We start from the raw sequence: 17,290 nt of genomic DNA on the forward strand, positions 1-17,290 counted from the left end.
TAATCCAGTCTTGTCTGGATGAAAAGCATTACCAGTCTCTTCAGTGGGGTTGTGTATCTGCTCTGGAAAGTAACTATTTTGTCCTAAAATCATTTTAAAATATGTTAGTAAGAAATGCATGTGCCATGCTGGGCAGTGGTGGCGCACGCCTTTAATCCCAGCACTCGGGAGGTAGAGGCTAGCAGATCTCTGTGAGTTCGAGGCCAGCCTGGTCTACAGAGCTAGATCCAGGACAGGCTTCAAAGCTACACAGAGAAACCCTGTCTCGAAAAAAACAAACAAACAAACAAACAAAAAAAGAAATGCATGGTGGCACATGTCATTTTTTTTTCTTTTTAAGATTTATTTATTATGTATACAGTGTTCTGTCTATATGCATGCCTACATGCCAGAAGAGGGCATCAGATCTCATTCTAGATGTTTGTGAGCCACCATGTGGCTGTTAGGAATTGAACTCCGAACCTCTAGAAGAACAAGAACAGCCTGTGCTCTTAACCTCTGAGCCATCTCTCCAGCCTGGTGGCACATGCCTTTGATGCCAGCACTCAGGAGGCAGAGGCAGGCAGGTCTCTGTGAGTTCCATAGAGCACAGCAGAACTAGACCAGTCAGCTGGGGCTGCTGCTGAGACACGCTGAGAACACACTCCCTAGAGCAGTGATTCTCAACCTTCCTAATGCTGCGACCCTTTAATCCAGTTCCTCACGAGTTCCTCACGTTGTGCTGACCCCAACCATAAAATGATTTTCATTGCTACTTCATAACTGTAATTTGCTGCTGTTATGAGTGGTAACGCAAATATGTTTGGTGACAGAGGTTTGACAAAGGGGTTGGGACCACAGGTGAGAACACTGCCCTAGACACTCCTGCCTGGGTTCCGGTGGCAGGACAGGAGAGAGTTCTGCAGTGCATGCCCCAGAGACACCCCGCTCACCTGTACACAGGGGGTGGCTGACAAATGGAACACACACTGCTGTCCCTGCTGGCCTCCAGCACCGAGTCAGGAAACCACACAGCTGACCGACATTCCGGGAACCCCGTGCAGCCAAGGTAGAACCTGGAGAGCAGAGTGGACAGATCAAATCCAGGAATTCAGAAGGCACACTGCTTACATCCATCTGCCAGGAAGATCCTTCTTTTCTTTTCTTTTCTTTTCTTTTCTTTTCTTTTCTTTTTGTTTTTTGTTTGTTTGTTTTTTGAGACAGGGTTTCTCTGTGTAGTTTTGGTGCCTGTCCTGGATTTCGCTCTGTAGACCAGGCTGGCCTGGAACTCACAGAGATCTGCCTGGCTCAATTAAATGTTCCATTTATAAGAGTTGCTGTGATTATGGTGTCTCTTCACAGCAACAGAAAACCCTAAGACACTGGTCTACAGAGCAAGTTCCAGGATAGCCTAGGTTACACAAAGAAACCTGGGTGTGTGTGTGGGGTGTGTGTGTGTGTGTGTGTGTGTGTGTGTGTGTGTGTGTGTGTGTGAGATATGCAGCTATTGCTGAATCTACTTAGACCTATACCACCAGTGACTAGGTGTGGTGTTTCTCCAGGAAATAAACCTGGGAAGCTGAGGAAGATTTAGCAAGTGTGAGGCAGGCCTAGGCTACATACTGAGTTTCAGGCTACCTTGTGCTACCTAGTGAATGAGACCTTGTTTCAAAAACAAAAAAACACCACTGACTAAGGTGAAGCCATGTACAAAGTGCCCTGTGCATACACACAGTATTGTGTTTTTAGTCTTGTCTCTTTAAAAATTGTCACTCCTTGGGCTGGAGGGATGGCTCAGAGGTTAAGAGCACCGACTGCTCTTCCAGAGGTCATGAGTTCAATTCCCAGCACCCACATGGTGGCTCACAACCATCTGTAATGAGATCTGGTGCCCTCTTCTGTATACATAATAAATAAATAAATAAATCTTTGAAAAAAAAAAATTGTCACTCCTATGAGCATTTCTGTGAGTTCTAGGCCAGCCTGGTCTGTTTTGTTGCTTTGTGGAGTATATGCATACTGGGCTCAGAGTAGGAAATTTTTTTGTTTGTTTGTTTTTTGAGACAGGATTTCTGTGTAGCCCTTACTGTCCAGGCACTTGGGGAGGTGAAGCAGGAGGATTTAGAGCTCAAGGTTAGCTTAGGCTACATAAACAAGACCCTGGTTCAAAGAAAAACAAACAAAACAGAAACCCATTCTGGGTTAGGGGTAGCTAGTAGAAAGCTGCCAAGTGTATGAGACCCTGGGTTCTACTCCTACACTTCAAATAACGAACATGAAAATAGACAAACAACAACAACCCCTGGGGCTAGAGGTGGCTCCACGGTTAAGAACACTACCCATTCTTGCAGAGGACCCAGGTTCGGTTCCCAGCATTCAAATTGGACAGCTCACAACCACCTGTAACTCCAGTTCTAGGAGATCCAAACCCTCTTCTGGATCTGCAGGCATCTGCATGCTTGTGGTGCACATACAGACACGTGGGCACACACACATGCCACCCTTAGTGCAGCATTGTGAAGTAGACAGGACCCTTGCGCAGGGGTGTGGGTGTCTGTGTGGGGCTGGCAGCAGTGGTAGATTATCTTATTGTATATGCCTGGTGCCCTCAGAGGTCAGAAGAAGGCACCAGATCCCTTGGAACTAGAGTCATAGATGGTTGTGAGATGCCTGTAGGTGCTAGGAACCAAACCTGGGTCCTTTGCAAGAGCATCCAGTGCTCCTAACTGCTGAGCCATCAACCCACCCTCCCTCCTTTTAATGGAATATAAATGCCTGTAGCACTTGGCACCCAGATGGTACCTTCTACCCTCACAATTCGATCATCTTGCCCAGTGTCCCCCAACAACAGGCCTGCCTCTAAATAATGATATGGACATGGACTGACGGGGCCGTTGAGAGCTAGCCGGTCAGCCCAGCATATATGGGGTGAACAGAGGTAAGAAGGAGCCAGCTACTAACCCACCACTCTTCTTGGTCTTAAGAACCATATCCTTGTTGCACTGTGGGCACTTTCGAACAGGCTCTGGCATGGCTGGGTAGATCTCTTCTTGCTGGGCCATCTCTGCTCCTTCTCCTAAATACTGAGATAAGGCCTCATCCAATCTGAAGAAAAAGCAGATACACAGACCAGTTTCATTAAAAGCCTTTATAGTGTTCTAGGTATCTCTAATAGAGGAGACTAGAACCAGTTAGTCAGGGAGCCATAGGCCAATATAGAAACCGGAGGGCAGAGACAAGATGGAGCCCCTGGCTCCAGGCTCTTAGCATGATGCTAGCTCTAGACAGACACAAATTGTACCAACTTAGCAATGTCCATCTATATTCCTGGCACAGGGTAGTCTCAAGGATCAAAAAAACAAATTGGGGCTGGCACAGAGGTTCAGTGGGTAAACTTGCAAGAATGACAACCTGTTTGATTCCCAAAACACCCACAGTGTAAGAAGAGAACTGTCCTCTAAAAATTGTCCTCTGACCTGCTTACATTTGCCTTGGCATGTATACAATAACACTCACAGCACACATACACCCCACATGCACACACACACACACACACACACACACACACACACACACACACATACACACATACACCCCACATGCGCACACACACACACACACACACACACACACACACACACACACACGGAAGAAAAAAGCCCAAACTTGTAGCTGAAAGTTTTCCTGTGTCCTGCTTGGTCCGCAGCCACTCAGACCCAAGTAAACACACAGAGGCTTATATTAATTAAAATTGCTCAGCCATTAGCTCAGGCTAACTACTGACTAGCTCTTACACTTAAACTCAGCCTATTTCTGTTCATCTATATGTTGCCATGTGTTCCGTGGCTTTACCTGTGTGCCATTACATGCTGCTGCCTAGACGGCAGGCTGGTATCTCCTCCTGCCTTCTTCCTGTCTCTCTCTTTGAATTTCCTGCCTGCCTCTAAGCTGGTTTGCCATAGGCCAAATGACTTTATTTATCAACCAATCAGAGCAACACATATTCGCAGTGTATAGAAACACATTCCCTCATCATTTCCCCTTTTCTGTCTAAACAAAAGGAAGGTCTTAACTTTAACCTAGTAAAATTACATATATCAAGCAAGGATTACAGTTATAATATCTAGTCTATTTGTATTTTGTAAAATTAAAGAAAATATTTTATCCTATCTTCGTGAATCTAAAGTTTTATATCTAATTTATCTTTTACCATAACCAAGGAAAATTATAACTATCTAGTCTTCAACTACATCAACGACCTCAGAAGGATATAATATTACCTAAGTAAACAGGAAGTGCATTGTAAGCAACTTCCAAAAATCTAGAATGATAGAGACGGCTGGCTGCCTGGACAGTCACCTAAAGTTCTTCTGTAATGTTGGGGCTTCCATTTTTAGCCCATAGGACTAGAGTCTCTCTGTCATTTTTCTCTGTGTCCTTTAGAATGTTTGGCAGTTTCTTCTGCAAAGCAGGAACCTGAAGGATCATTTTGCCTTGCAAAGTTTAGTGGTCACTTTCCTGTGGGTCCTGCATGTCCAGGTAAGAACAGTTTCTTGCCCAAATAGCTATTTTTGCCAAGAAGAAGATAAACTCTATATGGAATGTCTTCGATGCCCATCTTTCTCTCTGAAGTAAATCAGTGCAGCCAGGAGCAGACGTGTCTCATTGTCTAAGAAAGTCTAAGTTTTTTTTGTTATTTTTGAGACAGGATTTTTCTGTGTAGCTTTGCGCCTTTCCTGGAACTCACTCTGTAGCCCAGGCTGGCCTCGAACTCATAGAGATCTGCCTGCCTCTGCCTCCCACGTGTTGTGATTAAAGGCATGCGCCACCACTGACCTGCCCAAGTCTAAGTTTTTGTTTTTTGGTTTTTTTTGGTTTTTCAAGACAGGGTTTCTCTGTGTAGCTTTGCGCCTTTCCTGGAACTCACTTGTTAGCCCAGGCTGGCCTCGAACTCACAGAGATCCACCTGGCTCTGCCTCCCGAGTGCTGGGATTAAAGGCGTGCGCCACCACCGCCCGGCTCCAAGTCTAAGTTTTTAAAACATTTTAAATGTCATATTCTGTAGGTCTTTGAAGTGTTTGGAGATTATCTACCTAACTGAATTATATGTATCTATACCTAGAAAACTTAACATGACTATAAGTTTGACTGTCATAGAAGACTAATTGTTAATCTGTATTTCTTAATTACCCATTACAATTTAAATGAGCTGCACAAACACAATACCTTAAATAAGAGTAGAAATATACATACAATTTAACAAAATTAACTTTAAATTTGTATCAATAAACTAAATCCATAGCATTGTAAAATATTTCAAACAAGTTGTTGCTCCTTAGAAGTAGATTCAATAATTTACCTTTTTATTCTATCATATCTATATCCTATATTTCCACATCATACAAACCGGTATTTCCTGCCATCCATATAATATCCATATAGAATATCATCCCTACACACCAAGCCATTGTCCAGTGGATACTAGCTGGGTATCCTAATTCAAATCAGTCCTGTACTACCTGGAGTGAGTCAGACCCCAAAGAATGAGACCAACACGGTTTCCCTTTCAGACACTAGCTACAGATTTCAGGATGTGACCTGTGCCTCTGACTATAAATGGGGCTTTCCCATGGTCTGATTCACTGGGTGGCTTATATAACTCAACAGCCAGACAGGAGAGATGCAGAGGGCAAGGTGCACAAGCGAGGTTATACTGCCATGCTTTCCCTGGGTGCACCATGCATTTTCCAGGTGCTACCTGTACTGGAAATACTACTGTATTTGAAAGCATAGCACACAGTCTTTATGATGTCTTCCATACTTAAACACAACTGGTAAACCATGAGCCAGGGTGACCAACTTAACCTTCGGTACCACCCTAGAGCTGCTCAAAGTACTAACCTTCTAGCCTCACCAAAGTCTCCCCTGGGAACTAATCCCAGCTTATGGCTCAAAGGTGATTTCCATCAGCCAGGTGACTGGCAAATAAAGACATTATCATCCTAGAGTCCAAGTGTGCCAGGAAATTAAACTAAATATGTTTGTATGCTGATGATCATCATAGCATTAGGGATAGAAAATATTATTTCTACCTTTTCCTTTTTTTAAAAAAAAAAGATTTATTTATTATGTATACAGTGTTTGCCTGCATGCCAGAAGAGGGAGCCAGATCTCATTACAGATGGTTAGGAGCCACCATGTGGTTGCTGGGAATTGAACTCAGGACCTCTGGAAGATGGCTCTTAACCGCTGAGCCATCTCTCCAGCCCACTTTTCCTTTTTTTTTTTTTGCGACCAGGTATCATTTTGTAATCCAGGTAATCTTCCTGCCTTAAACACTCAAGCGCTAAGATGACACGCAGAAGCCACCATCCTTAGCTCAAAAACATATTATTTCTAACAAAATATATACTCTGTTCACTGACTACTCCAAATGCTCCAGAGAATGAATGGATTGATTCCACACTAGAACTTGGATTAGCTGATTTAAAGGACTGCTGCCTAATTCAAGGTAGAATCAAGAGCAGAGAATGGCTCGAACTATTAGAGACAGTTTCTTCAGAAAGGAATAAACTAAACTCAGAGGAAAATCCAAGGGACAGTGCTGTGTAGCTACCCCCCCCCCCCCCCCCCCCCCCCGCCACAGGGCAGCTGGTGAACAGGAACCAGTGGGGCCTGTATCACCTCATTCTGCTGAACCTCCCCAGGGGCTCCCAGGCCTCTGTGGGAAGTGTACGGCATGGCTGGGAGCTACAGGACCACTTGGATGGGGATCAGGGTCTGGCACTCACTTCTTTGCCTTAGCCACTGCTTCAATGAAAACCTGCTTGTATTTCTGCACTTGCTGCCTTAGAACCTGAAATTTATCCTTCTTGCCCTCACAGATCAGCTTGAGATCAGCTTCCAGCTCGGCACGGAGGTCAGGCTTGGACATCTCATAGCCCATGGAATCGTAACCTGCAGGAAAGAGCAGAGCTGTGAGGTAAACACCACCACCAGGAACTTGGATACCTTGGCCTCCCCACTGTCCACCACAGCCTCCCTCCTGTTTTACCTTCCACAAGTCCCATGCCCAGGTGCCCAGGGAGGAACCGCTTGTCTGAGGTGAGTCCCACATACATCCGGGCTTTGATGGTTTCAATGTGTTCTGCATGAGTTGCATCAGTACCTAGAAAGCATTTCCTTATCATCATCGTCATTGTTATCACCACTGACAGGGTCTAGTAGAGTCCCAGCTGGCCTTGAACTTGCTATGCAGCCAAGGCTGTCTTTGAACTATGAATCCTCCTCTACATTCCAACTGCTAGAGTTGCAGGTGTTTGCCACCATGTCCATCTCAAGTCCCCACTGTTCTGAGTGATACGGACCGCAGCACCAGCACAGCCTGTGGGTACCTCGTTTACATCTTTCGCCTGGGCAGATTTTGCAGGTAAGATCTCTTCTTCACATCTGACTTACACTAGTAATCTCACAGGCCACCTTGACTCTCCTCCCTCCTAACACTCGAGGGCCCATCAGAATTGTCAATCCCAGCCTTACAACTTCTCATTTAAACCCTTCTCCCAAATGCTGGGATTACAGGCCCATGCTACTCCTTTTTAATTTTGAGGCAGGGACTTCCTAAATTGTCAGTCCAGCCCTGGAACTTGCGATCTTCTTGCCTCAGCACTTGAGTTACTTGTTCTTTTTTTTCTGAGACAGGGTTTCTCTGTGTAGCCCTGGCTAACCTGGAACTCACTCTGCAGACCAGGGTGGCTTCGAGTGCTGGGATTAACGGTGTGCGCCACCATCGCCCAGTTGAGTTCTTTGTTTTTAATCACAATGAACTACCAATCCAAAGGACCTAAGATGCCCTCACCTGACTCTTGAGTTATAATGAACACTACATCATCACACACATGCTGCGGTGTGGGGTTCAAGAGCACTGGGAGGACTGGGGTCCCCGGGCTCAGTGTCACAGTGCTTGCCTAGCTTGCACAAGACTCTAGACTGCAAAAACAAATTAAAAAAGCACATTAGCCATGGGGTTATTTGTACTAGATATTAGCAATGTACGCATTTGCTGAGCTTAGGTAAGTTGTTAACCTTTGCCGGTTTGTTGTCAATGTTTCCTCTTTTTAAGTTGGGGTTTGGGACGGAATCAGAGCCTGGTGTATGGAAGCCAAGTGCTCTGCCACTTCACTACCCTCCAGCCCTTCACTTAAATTGTAGAATAGGGAGGGATAGGAATAGATTGCCTTCCCTGAGAGGAGGTCATGCGTGGCCTACCACATGCCCAAGAGCCATGAGCTCCCCACACCAGATACTGACCGATACCATGCTTCTCCATGAGGGCAATGAGGTCAGCCTCGGTAAGCAGCTGGGGTGGGCTGGTCTCCCCATCCACCATTTCCACAGTGCTGGGCTGAAAGCGGAAGCCTTGCTCATAGACGGGGAGGAGCTACGGGAGGAACAGGTGTGGAGTTCAGATGTTTGTCATCACTGAGTTCAGCCCTGCTCCACCAAGCAACACAAGGCTGGAGCACAACTCTGCCCCTCCCTGGGTGGGGCCCACCTCCTCATCACCTTGTCACTCCAGTGATCATAGGGATACACATCTAGGTAGTTACGGGCCAGAATTACAAGGCCGTGGGCTACGAAGCGTTCCTGAGCAATGTCAATCTCTACGGTAGTCTCTTGCCCCTGGGCATCCTGGGAGCAGCAAGCCAGGAAATGGCGAACGATAAACTCATATAGTCGCCGTTCATCTCCCTGAGAAAAGAGAGAGCGTGAAACTCCTTTCAGAATAGGATGTCTCCAAGAGCACAGTACCACTGGAGTTTCAACTCGGTTTCTGCCACTGTGACCCGGAAGTCGGCACAGACTGGAACACGGGGCTCCTCAAGCACAGCAACACTGAGAGTCCTGGGAAGCTACCATCTTGTAGGTTGGTTTTTGTTTCTTTTTTTTTTTTTTTTTTTTTTTTGTGAGATAGGGTCTCCTTACGGAACTCTGCCTGTCCTAGAACTCACAGAAATCTGCTTGCCTCTGCCTCCTGAGTATCAGAATTAAAGGTGTAAGTCACAAGGAAAAATTCACAACCCTAAACAGGCAAAGGTAAGCAACAGCTTCTCTGATCTGAGCCTCATATAAACAGAAACGAGGTGGAAGAACAAGACATGAGCAGATACTTTCTGAACAGAGACAGGCAGCGCTGGACACAACAGCTTTGGGCTACCTTCACGCATGCACTCAAGCAGTGATTTGTGGGGGTAATATTCCATCAGTCAGGTAAGCAAGATTTAGTGAGGCTCACCTACTAGAAAAGCCCAGGAGACACTCATATATCTCAAACACATCCCCACCCCCTTTTGAGACAGGGTTTCTCTATGTAGCCCTGGCTGTCCTGGAACTTACTCTGTAGACCAGGTTGGCCTTGAACTCAGATCCACCTGCCTCTGCCTCCCAAGAGCTGGGATTAAAAGTGAGCACCACCACCACCCAGCCACAACTCCTCTTTTAAGGATTCATTTACCTATTCCATCTCCCCAGCCCAAATGTTATCATTTTTAAACAGTAAACACATAACATGCATATAAACACATGACTATCTGTGTAGATCTCCTGTTACTTCCTTTGAATGAATTCTGACCTCCACACATAAGCTGTGGTATGTGTGCCCCTCCCCCACAATGAATAAAATATAATAAAAATAACTAAGACTAGGTATGGTGGCACATACTTTTAATCCCAGCACTTGGAGAGTAGAAACAGTTGGATCTCTGAGCTTGAGGTCAGCCTGGTCTACATAGTGAGAGCTTGTCTTAACACAAAAGTTGGAAATGTAATACAAAAACAGATTCACTGAAGACTCCCTCTTGAAATGAAAGACATTTTGGTATCACTGTTTCCAGAACCCAAAGCCCACAGAGCAAAGTCCAGCCTTACTGCCCACCCTGTACCTGCACTGTGCTCCAGCAGGATTCACACGCAGAGAAACTAACCTGCAAGCCACTGGTGTATTTGGTGGGGTGAATGGGAGGGTGAGCTTGATCAGATTTGCTCCCATTTCGTGGAGTGGGGCCACCTCGCTCTAAAATGTTCTGAGCAAATCCTCCCCAGTGTGGGTCCAGGGTTTGCTGTTCCACCAAGGCAAACAGGTTTAAGTCTTTGGGGAAGATGTTTGTTTCTGTTCGGGGGTAGCTGATGTACCTAAGAGAAAGGTACACCAGAGGACATGAGTAGGTCTTTTCATTGGTTTGTAACTGGAAGTTGTAGCCACCCACCTGACACTGCCAATGGAACCGTCAACTTCCTAACCTGGCAGTTGGAGATAAGGCCCCTTAAGGGGTGAAAAGCAGCGGGCTTCCCTGCTAGGTCACCCTGGAAATATACAGAGAAGAAAGCAGAAGCATAATGTAGGATGAAGGCCTAAGACTCTGCAGTTCCTTGTGGCCTGGGTATACCACTGGTCCCTCTTAACAATCAGTCTGACAGAAGGACCATGTGTGGTGTGAGCCTCAATGGACTTCACTGTTCCAGTAGCACATTCTTCTATAATTTTTAAAAATTAACTTTATTATTTTATTATTTATGTGATTTACTTATATGTACACATGTGCACCATAACTGTGCCTGGTGCTTCCAGAAGCCAGCATTGGATCCCTTGGACTTGGAGTAAGAGATGATGGTTATGAGCCACCATGTGGGTGCTGGGAATTGAACCCAGGTCCTCTGCAAGAGCAGCAAATGCTCTTAACCACTGAGCCATCTCTCCAGCCTCTCTATAATTTTTCTTTCATTTTTTTGGTGGTTTTTTTTTTTTTTTTTTTTTTTGTTTTGTTTTGTTTTGTTTTTCAAGACAGGGTTTCTCTGTGTAGCTTTGCGCCTTTCCTGGAACTCACTTGGTAGCCCAGGCTGGCCTTGAACTCACAGAGATCCGCCTGGCTCTGCCTCCCGAGTGCTGGGATTAAAGGCATGCACCACCACCGCCCGGCCTCATTTTTTTTGGTTTTTTGAGACAGGGTTTCTCTGTGCAGTTTTGGTGCCTGTCCTGGATCTCGCTCTATAGACCAGGCTGGCCTCAAACTCACAGAGATCCACCTGGCTCTGCCTCCCAAGTGCTGGGATTAAAGGCGTGAGCCACCACTGCCCAGCTTAAAAGATTTTTTTAGGCTTATTTATGTTTTGTCTGCGTGTATATATGTGCAACAGGTACATGTCTGGGGCCCTCGGAGGTCAGATGAGGGAGTCAGATCCTCCGGAACTGGAGTTACAGATGGTTTGAGCCATCTGGTACTGGGAATCAAACCTGGGTCTTCTGTAAGAGTAGCTAGTGTTCTTAACCACTAAGCCACCTGTCCAGCCCTCTACAACTTCTTAAAGCATATTAAGAATAATGTTGCCCAAATGTTGGAAAGATGTCTCAGAGCACTGACTGTTCCTCCAGAAGACCTGGGTTCAATTCCCAGCACCCACAAGGAAACTCACATCTATCTGTAACTCCGATTCCAGGGGATCCAATTCCTTCTTTTGGCCTCTTCTGGCACCAGGCACAAATGTGGTGCACAGACATACATACAAGCAAAACATTCATGTGCATAAAATAAAGATGAATAACCAAAAAACAAAACAAAACAAAACAAAACAAGAAACGATATAACCCACTAAACTGTTCGATAGAACTGTTGACATGTGGCAGTGTCTAGCATTCTAGCATGCGTGAGGGATGACCTAGATTTAATCCTTAGTGTTAAAAAAAGAAAGAAATTTGAATGTTTTGTGTTTTATTTTCACATACATCTTTAAAATCTACTGTGCATTTTATACTTACAACACTCAATTTGGACCACCCACCTTTCATGTTCTCAAGCAGAGGTAAGTGGATAATAAGGACACTTCACTGCTAGGGCACTCACTGACCCCAGAGGTAGGAGGATTCTAACAGGCAAACAGCTCCTGGTGGCTGACATTTGCCAGGACCCAGGAGAATGGCTGAGGAGCCAAGAGCAGGATTTAGCACAATGGTAGTATGCTTACCTACTGTGTGCAAGGCCCTGGATTAAACTCCCAGCATGAAGGGCAGGGGAGGGGTGGTTTCAGATTGCTCTGTGAGCTCTTATACTTGCCCTTGTGTATAGAGCTTTTCTGCAATCCTCATGGTTTCTTTAGCATTTATTCTCAATTTCCGAGAAGCCAGCTTCTCCAGCTCCTGTCAACAGATAGAAGGATGAAGCTTGTGAGCCAGAGCTCAACACAAGCGCCTAATTCATCTTCAGGCAGGTCTGGCCCTGTCACTTCAGCTACAGTCATCATGCCAAGAGGGGGGAAGACCGCCCAAGGGAAGACTCCTGGGATTGGTCGGCCAGGCAGATCACGACTGGTAGGGGTTCTGTTTGTTTAAAATGTATTTTTAACAAGAACAACAACAAAACCAATTAAACAAGAAAACACAAATAAGAGTGTGGTGGTGCTTGGAATGTAGAGATGGGCAGATCTCTGTGAGATCTAGGTTAGCCTGGTCTATGTGAGGTCCAGACCAGCCACGGCTACATAGTAAAACTTGTTTCAAAAAACTACAAAAACATAAATTAAAAAAAATACTTTTCTCTTTGGTTTGAAACAGTATCTCATATACTCCAAGCTGTCCTTGAACTCCTGACTCTCCTGCCTCTACCTTGCAAATGCTATGATCACGGGCATCCATCACATCTTCCTAAGGAAGCCAGTGAGTGGTTCTTCACCATAATGTGCAGCTGATACTTGCCCAAGGAGTTGGCAGGTTTATAGCACTATGCCCAGATAGTGTGGTGTTGTTGTTTTTTCTTTCTTTCCTTTTTTCTTTTTGAAACAGTTTCTCTATATAGCCCTGGCTGTCCTGGAACTCACTCTGTAGACCAGGCTGGCCTTGAACTCACAGAAATATGCCTGCCTCTGCCTCTCGAGTGCTGGGATTAAAGGCATTCACTACCACTGCCTGGCCCCAGATGGTGTATTTTTTTTTTTTTTTTAAAGACAAGAGCTTTGTATATAGCACAGGCTAGCCTTAGCTAGCATTGGCTTCCTTGATAGCTAGGATCACAAACAAGTGCTACCACTCCTACTGAGATCTGTATTTTTGTTTTGTTTTGTTTTTCGAGACAGAGTTTCTCTGTGTAGCTTTGTACCTTTCCTGGAACTCACTGTGTAGCCCAGCCTGGCCTCGAACTCACAGAGATCTGCCTGCCTCTGCCTCCCGAGTGCTGGGATCAAAGGCGTGCACCATCACTGCCCAGCGAAAGCTGTCTTTTTAATAAGTAATCTGACAAGAGAATGAAGCTAATAAAGGCAATGTGAGAACCACACTTAAGAAAACATGACTCAACTCTCAAAAATTTCCACTAGACACTGAAAAACACCCTTTGTTTGAGGCTTTCTAATACCGTAAGCTGTTCTTTTCCATTGACAATCTGACAAAGGCAGGGCATGGTGGTGCATGACTTGAATCCCACACTCAGGAGGCAGAGGCAGGCAGATCTTTGAGTTCAAGGCCAGCCTGGTCTACATAGTGAGCTGCAGGACAGTTAGGACCCCGTTAGAGGCCTCATCTCAAAAAAATCAAAATAAATAAACAAAAATTTAAAAAAGGACCAATAAGACATCAAAATTATGTGATTATATAAAGATTGCATTATTGATCGCTTGTGTTCCTCTTTTGGTTTCAATACCTTATATAACAGTTGTATTAAGAGGCTGAGCTAACTCAGGTCTTCCGAGTGTTTTTCTGTGTGGCCTTGAGATTTGAATGATATTCCTTCCTTCCACTAGGCCATAGTCCATGCAAAACTGTAGCCCCAACAACAGAAAGTAACTGTTCCTCAGAGCCTGGAATAGCAGGAACAACCTATCTGGAACATACCACAGTGTCCAAAGCTTGAGGCCTCCACTTGCTCTTTGGCTTAGACCTGACCTCGACCACGGTTGCCATGGGATCCTAGAAAATCAAGCACACAAAGCCCACATTAGCCTGGAGTATACCACCTCAAGCCCCTGTGCTACAGCCCTTGATCAGGGGAGCATCCCATATAGTATTACACATAGTTGAAACTGGGTGCCATTATTTTCTTCCTACTCAAGCCGACTTGAAAGACATTTTCACAAGTCTGTAAGTGGTCTAGAACTGATGAAATTCCATAGTCTATGATCTGAGTCAAGTCCTCAACCTACACATGCTCCTGTTACATTTTTTTATTTTTTAAATTCAGGATAATAGGGCTGGAGTGTAAGTCAGGGGCAGAGCACTTGCCTAGCATGCATAAGGCCTAGGGTTCCAACCTTAGCATCACATACCTTCATACTTGAGATATAAACAATGAAAGTTATACAACACAAACTGCAAAACTTTCAAAGACACTGTGAATGGACATAAACTTAAATGGTTTCCTAAAGAGATTTGTATATCACAATCCAAATTTCTCTTTCACAAGAGTGGGAACCAGCTGCTCTTCCAAGAAGCTCAAAGTCTGTCACTTGCCACTTAGTTGACATGATAGCCAAACAGAAGTGCAATGGATGTTTATGATTACCCTAATTTATTATAGGCACGTGGGGGGGCAACTTGTGCATGTCATAAGCACATGTGAAGGTCAGAGGACAACTTGCAGGAAGTGGTTTCTTCTTTCCACTATGTGGGTCCTAGGGATAGAGTTCAGTTGCTCAAATGTCACCCTCACATCATCTAGAATAAACAGTCCTCACACGACCCCCAGGTTACCTTCTATGACTTTCTCTATAAACAATTTCTGTCCTGGCGATATCGTTTTCTAAATTTCCCTCCTTCATGTGTGACTTGCACTTCCTCTGTGACCAATGGAAGGAGGTTGGGCCAAATGTTTAAATTCCTTCCAAGATCCAGGGGTCCAGCTATAAACAGGTTTAGAAGACTCATCCTAATCTCTGTTGAAAGTATGTATTTCAGCGATCTACTTCTAAAATTTCTGACTTTATCTAAAAGTTCTACTTAATTTTTTTTTGAGACTTGGTTTCATGTAGCCCAGGTTAGACTCAAACTCAGCAGGAGTTGAGCTGATCCTCCTGCTTCCACCTTCCAAGTGCATGCACTGTTATACGCAGCTCTCCTTGCTGTTAGATCAGGACCTACCACTGCCTCACAAATCAGGCATTCCCTCCTGCAGCCCCTCCCTTAGGACAAAGATCTTACAAGTTCCTGTTCTGACTGTTAGAACACAGGCCTCAGCTGGGAGTCTATGGGGAGAAATCCCAGATTCCCCAGGAACCACCTTTGAATCATGACCCCACTTGTGCTGTGGAATACCTCCTCCGTCCAAAACAAAACAAAACACTAACCTGTAAGAATCAAAAACAGCCCTTTGTTTCCAGAATCCAAGGCTTTCCTTTAAGATTCTGTCACGCTGCTTATAGTCTGTTACTAAATCTCTTCTAATGCTGTCCCATTTTATGAGCATCATTACGGCTGGCCATGGTCATAGCCTATAACTCTAATAAAGCTCATTCTAAGGTAATTTCATGTCAGTATCTGTCTATGAAGCACCATCAATTTCTAACACTTGCACAACACAGGGTCTCACTACATACACAATGCTGGCCTTGAACCTGCCTCAAAGGGCTGGGATTACAAGCACGCACCATCATAACTGACCACTTTACACATGTTTAGTGCTGTTTTCATGGCTTTCTAATCATGCTGGTTCCTAAAAAAGTGATGTGTGCATGTGCATGCACACAAGCAAGCAAGCACACACATACACATGCGCGCGCATACACACACAGGCTCACATGTGGAACACAGACAGCAGTCTTGAGGAGTTGGTTTTCTCCTTCCACTATCTGGTTCCCGAAGGTTTAATTCAGGTTTTCAGGCTTGGCAGCAGGCACTGAGCCATCTTGCAGGCCCTGGAGGTATAAACTCTAAGCCAACATGCAAGCACAGTCCAGCGGGAAACAGCAGGAAAGAGTTGCTGGGAGTGCGTACACCACTTCTCCAAGAGCTCCTCACCTCCATACAGAGCTGATACAGGACAAGACAGGCTGTGTGGTTAAAGAGACGGTATCTTTTCCAGTTGAACTCCACGGTCCCGTCTTTGTGGTCATGAGTTACTGTATTGGAGAGACAAACAGAGCTGTCTCAGAGAAGCCACCATATGACAGACAGAAAATGATACATTCCAGGGAAAAACAAAGCTCTTCATTCAGGGAGGAGTTCCAGATAGTAAGGGACTTTCAGTAGACTCTGACACTATGACGGGGCAGGGTGATGGGCAGCAAGGCCGAACGATAACCAAACCTTCACTAAGCTCTGCAGACTCCTTATCTTCCTGGGGCCTGCAGACCCCAGAGCAAAGAACCTCAGGGCTTTACCTTTAATTCTGTGGAAGACTTCTGGCACAAAAGCCTGAATGGCTTTGAACCTCTCCACCACAAACCCCAGCGTTGGGAACTGGCAACTGCCGTAGCTGATGAGCTGCTCTGCCAGAACCTCAGGGAAAATCCGCTGGAGCCGCAGGGTCTGGAACCGTGTGAAGGCAGCTCCTACCAAAGGAGGGAACAAGAGAGCATGAAGCATAACGTCACTTTTGGTCCCAGGACCTAACGGCAAGGTGCCACTCAGGCAATGGCAGCCCCATCTAGCTCCTCACCGATCCTCAGGTCCAGCTCTTGCCTCACGTCCACGGCATCACTTACTCTCTGGTCAGGCTCCGTTAGGTTTTCACAGGCCACCCTGACGGCACGGGGCGTGATCTCAGAGAAACGGGCTCTCAATACCTGTAGGTTGGGCTTTACTGTAGGAGAGAAGGAAGCACAGACGCCAAACTTAATCAAAAATACAGCAGCACAAAAGCAACTGCCCTTCTCCTCCTTTCTCCAGACAGGGTTTCTCTGTGTAACAGCCCTGGGCCTCACTCGGTAGACCAGGCTGGCCTCGAACTCACAGAGATCAGCCTGCCTCTGCCTCCCGAGTGCTGGGATTAAAGGCGTGCACCAATACCACCTGGCTTTGCAACTGCTCTTCTTAAACCATGACAACATCTATTAGTTTAAATTAATGGAATACAAATAGCAAAGAGGGAAAAGGTATTATAATCCTTTTTAAAAATTTATTTCTTTCACATCCCCACGCCACCACCCCTCCCTCCTCCCCTTCCACTCCCCCTCAACCTATCCATCCTTCATAAGCGCTCAGAAAGGGGCCAGCCTCCCATGGGCATCAGCAAGGCATGGAATATCAAACTGCCCTAAGACCAAGCACCTCCCCCTGTATTCAGGCTGGGCAAGGTTTTAGAATTTTATTTTATTTTTTGGTTTTTCAAGACAG

At 45.5% G+C, this 17,290-nt stretch overlaps 1 protein-coding gene across 2 annotated transcripts in view; it reads right to left on the bottom strand.

Annotated features, from left to right (window-relative positions):
- The window catches only part of Top3a (DNA topoisomerase III alpha), a 42,522-nt gene that overhangs the window by 3,661 nt on the left and 21,571 nt on the right, over positions 1 to 17,290 (bottom strand). For both annotated transcript variants that reach the window (XM_059270820.1, XM_059270819.1), the window contains 12 exons: positions 16,614 to 16,757; positions 16,336 to 16,506; positions 15,974 to 16,074; positions 13,856 to 13,930; positions 12,087 to 12,169; positions 9,963 to 10,170; positions 8,545 to 8,730; positions 8,290 to 8,419; positions 7,034 to 7,147; positions 6,771 to 6,936; positions 2,941 to 3,084; positions 933 to 1,055 (listed from right to left, as the gene is read on the bottom strand). In XM_059270820.1, the coding sequence (XP_059126803.1) occupies positions 933 to 1,055; positions 2,941 to 3,084; positions 6,771 to 6,936; positions 7,034 to 7,147; positions 8,290 to 8,419; positions 8,545 to 8,730; positions 9,963 to 10,170; positions 12,087 to 12,169; positions 13,856 to 13,930; positions 15,974 to 16,074; positions 16,336 to 16,506; positions 16,614 to 16,757 (1,645 nt within the window). The remainder of the gene's footprint in view (positions 1 to 932; positions 1,056 to 2,940; positions 3,085 to 6,770; positions 6,937 to 7,033; positions 7,148 to 8,289; positions 8,420 to 8,544; positions 8,731 to 9,962; positions 10,171 to 12,086; positions 12,170 to 13,855; positions 13,931 to 15,973; positions 16,075 to 16,335; positions 16,507 to 16,613; positions 16,758 to 17,290) is intronic.

This window comes from Peromyscus eremicus, chromosome 8a (assembly GCF_949786415.1).
Source record: "Peromyscus eremicus chromosome 8a, PerEre_H2_v1, whole genome shotgun sequence".
NCBI classification, from domain to species: Eukaryota; Metazoa; Chordata; class Mammalia; order Rodentia; family Cricetidae; genus Peromyscus; species Peromyscus eremicus.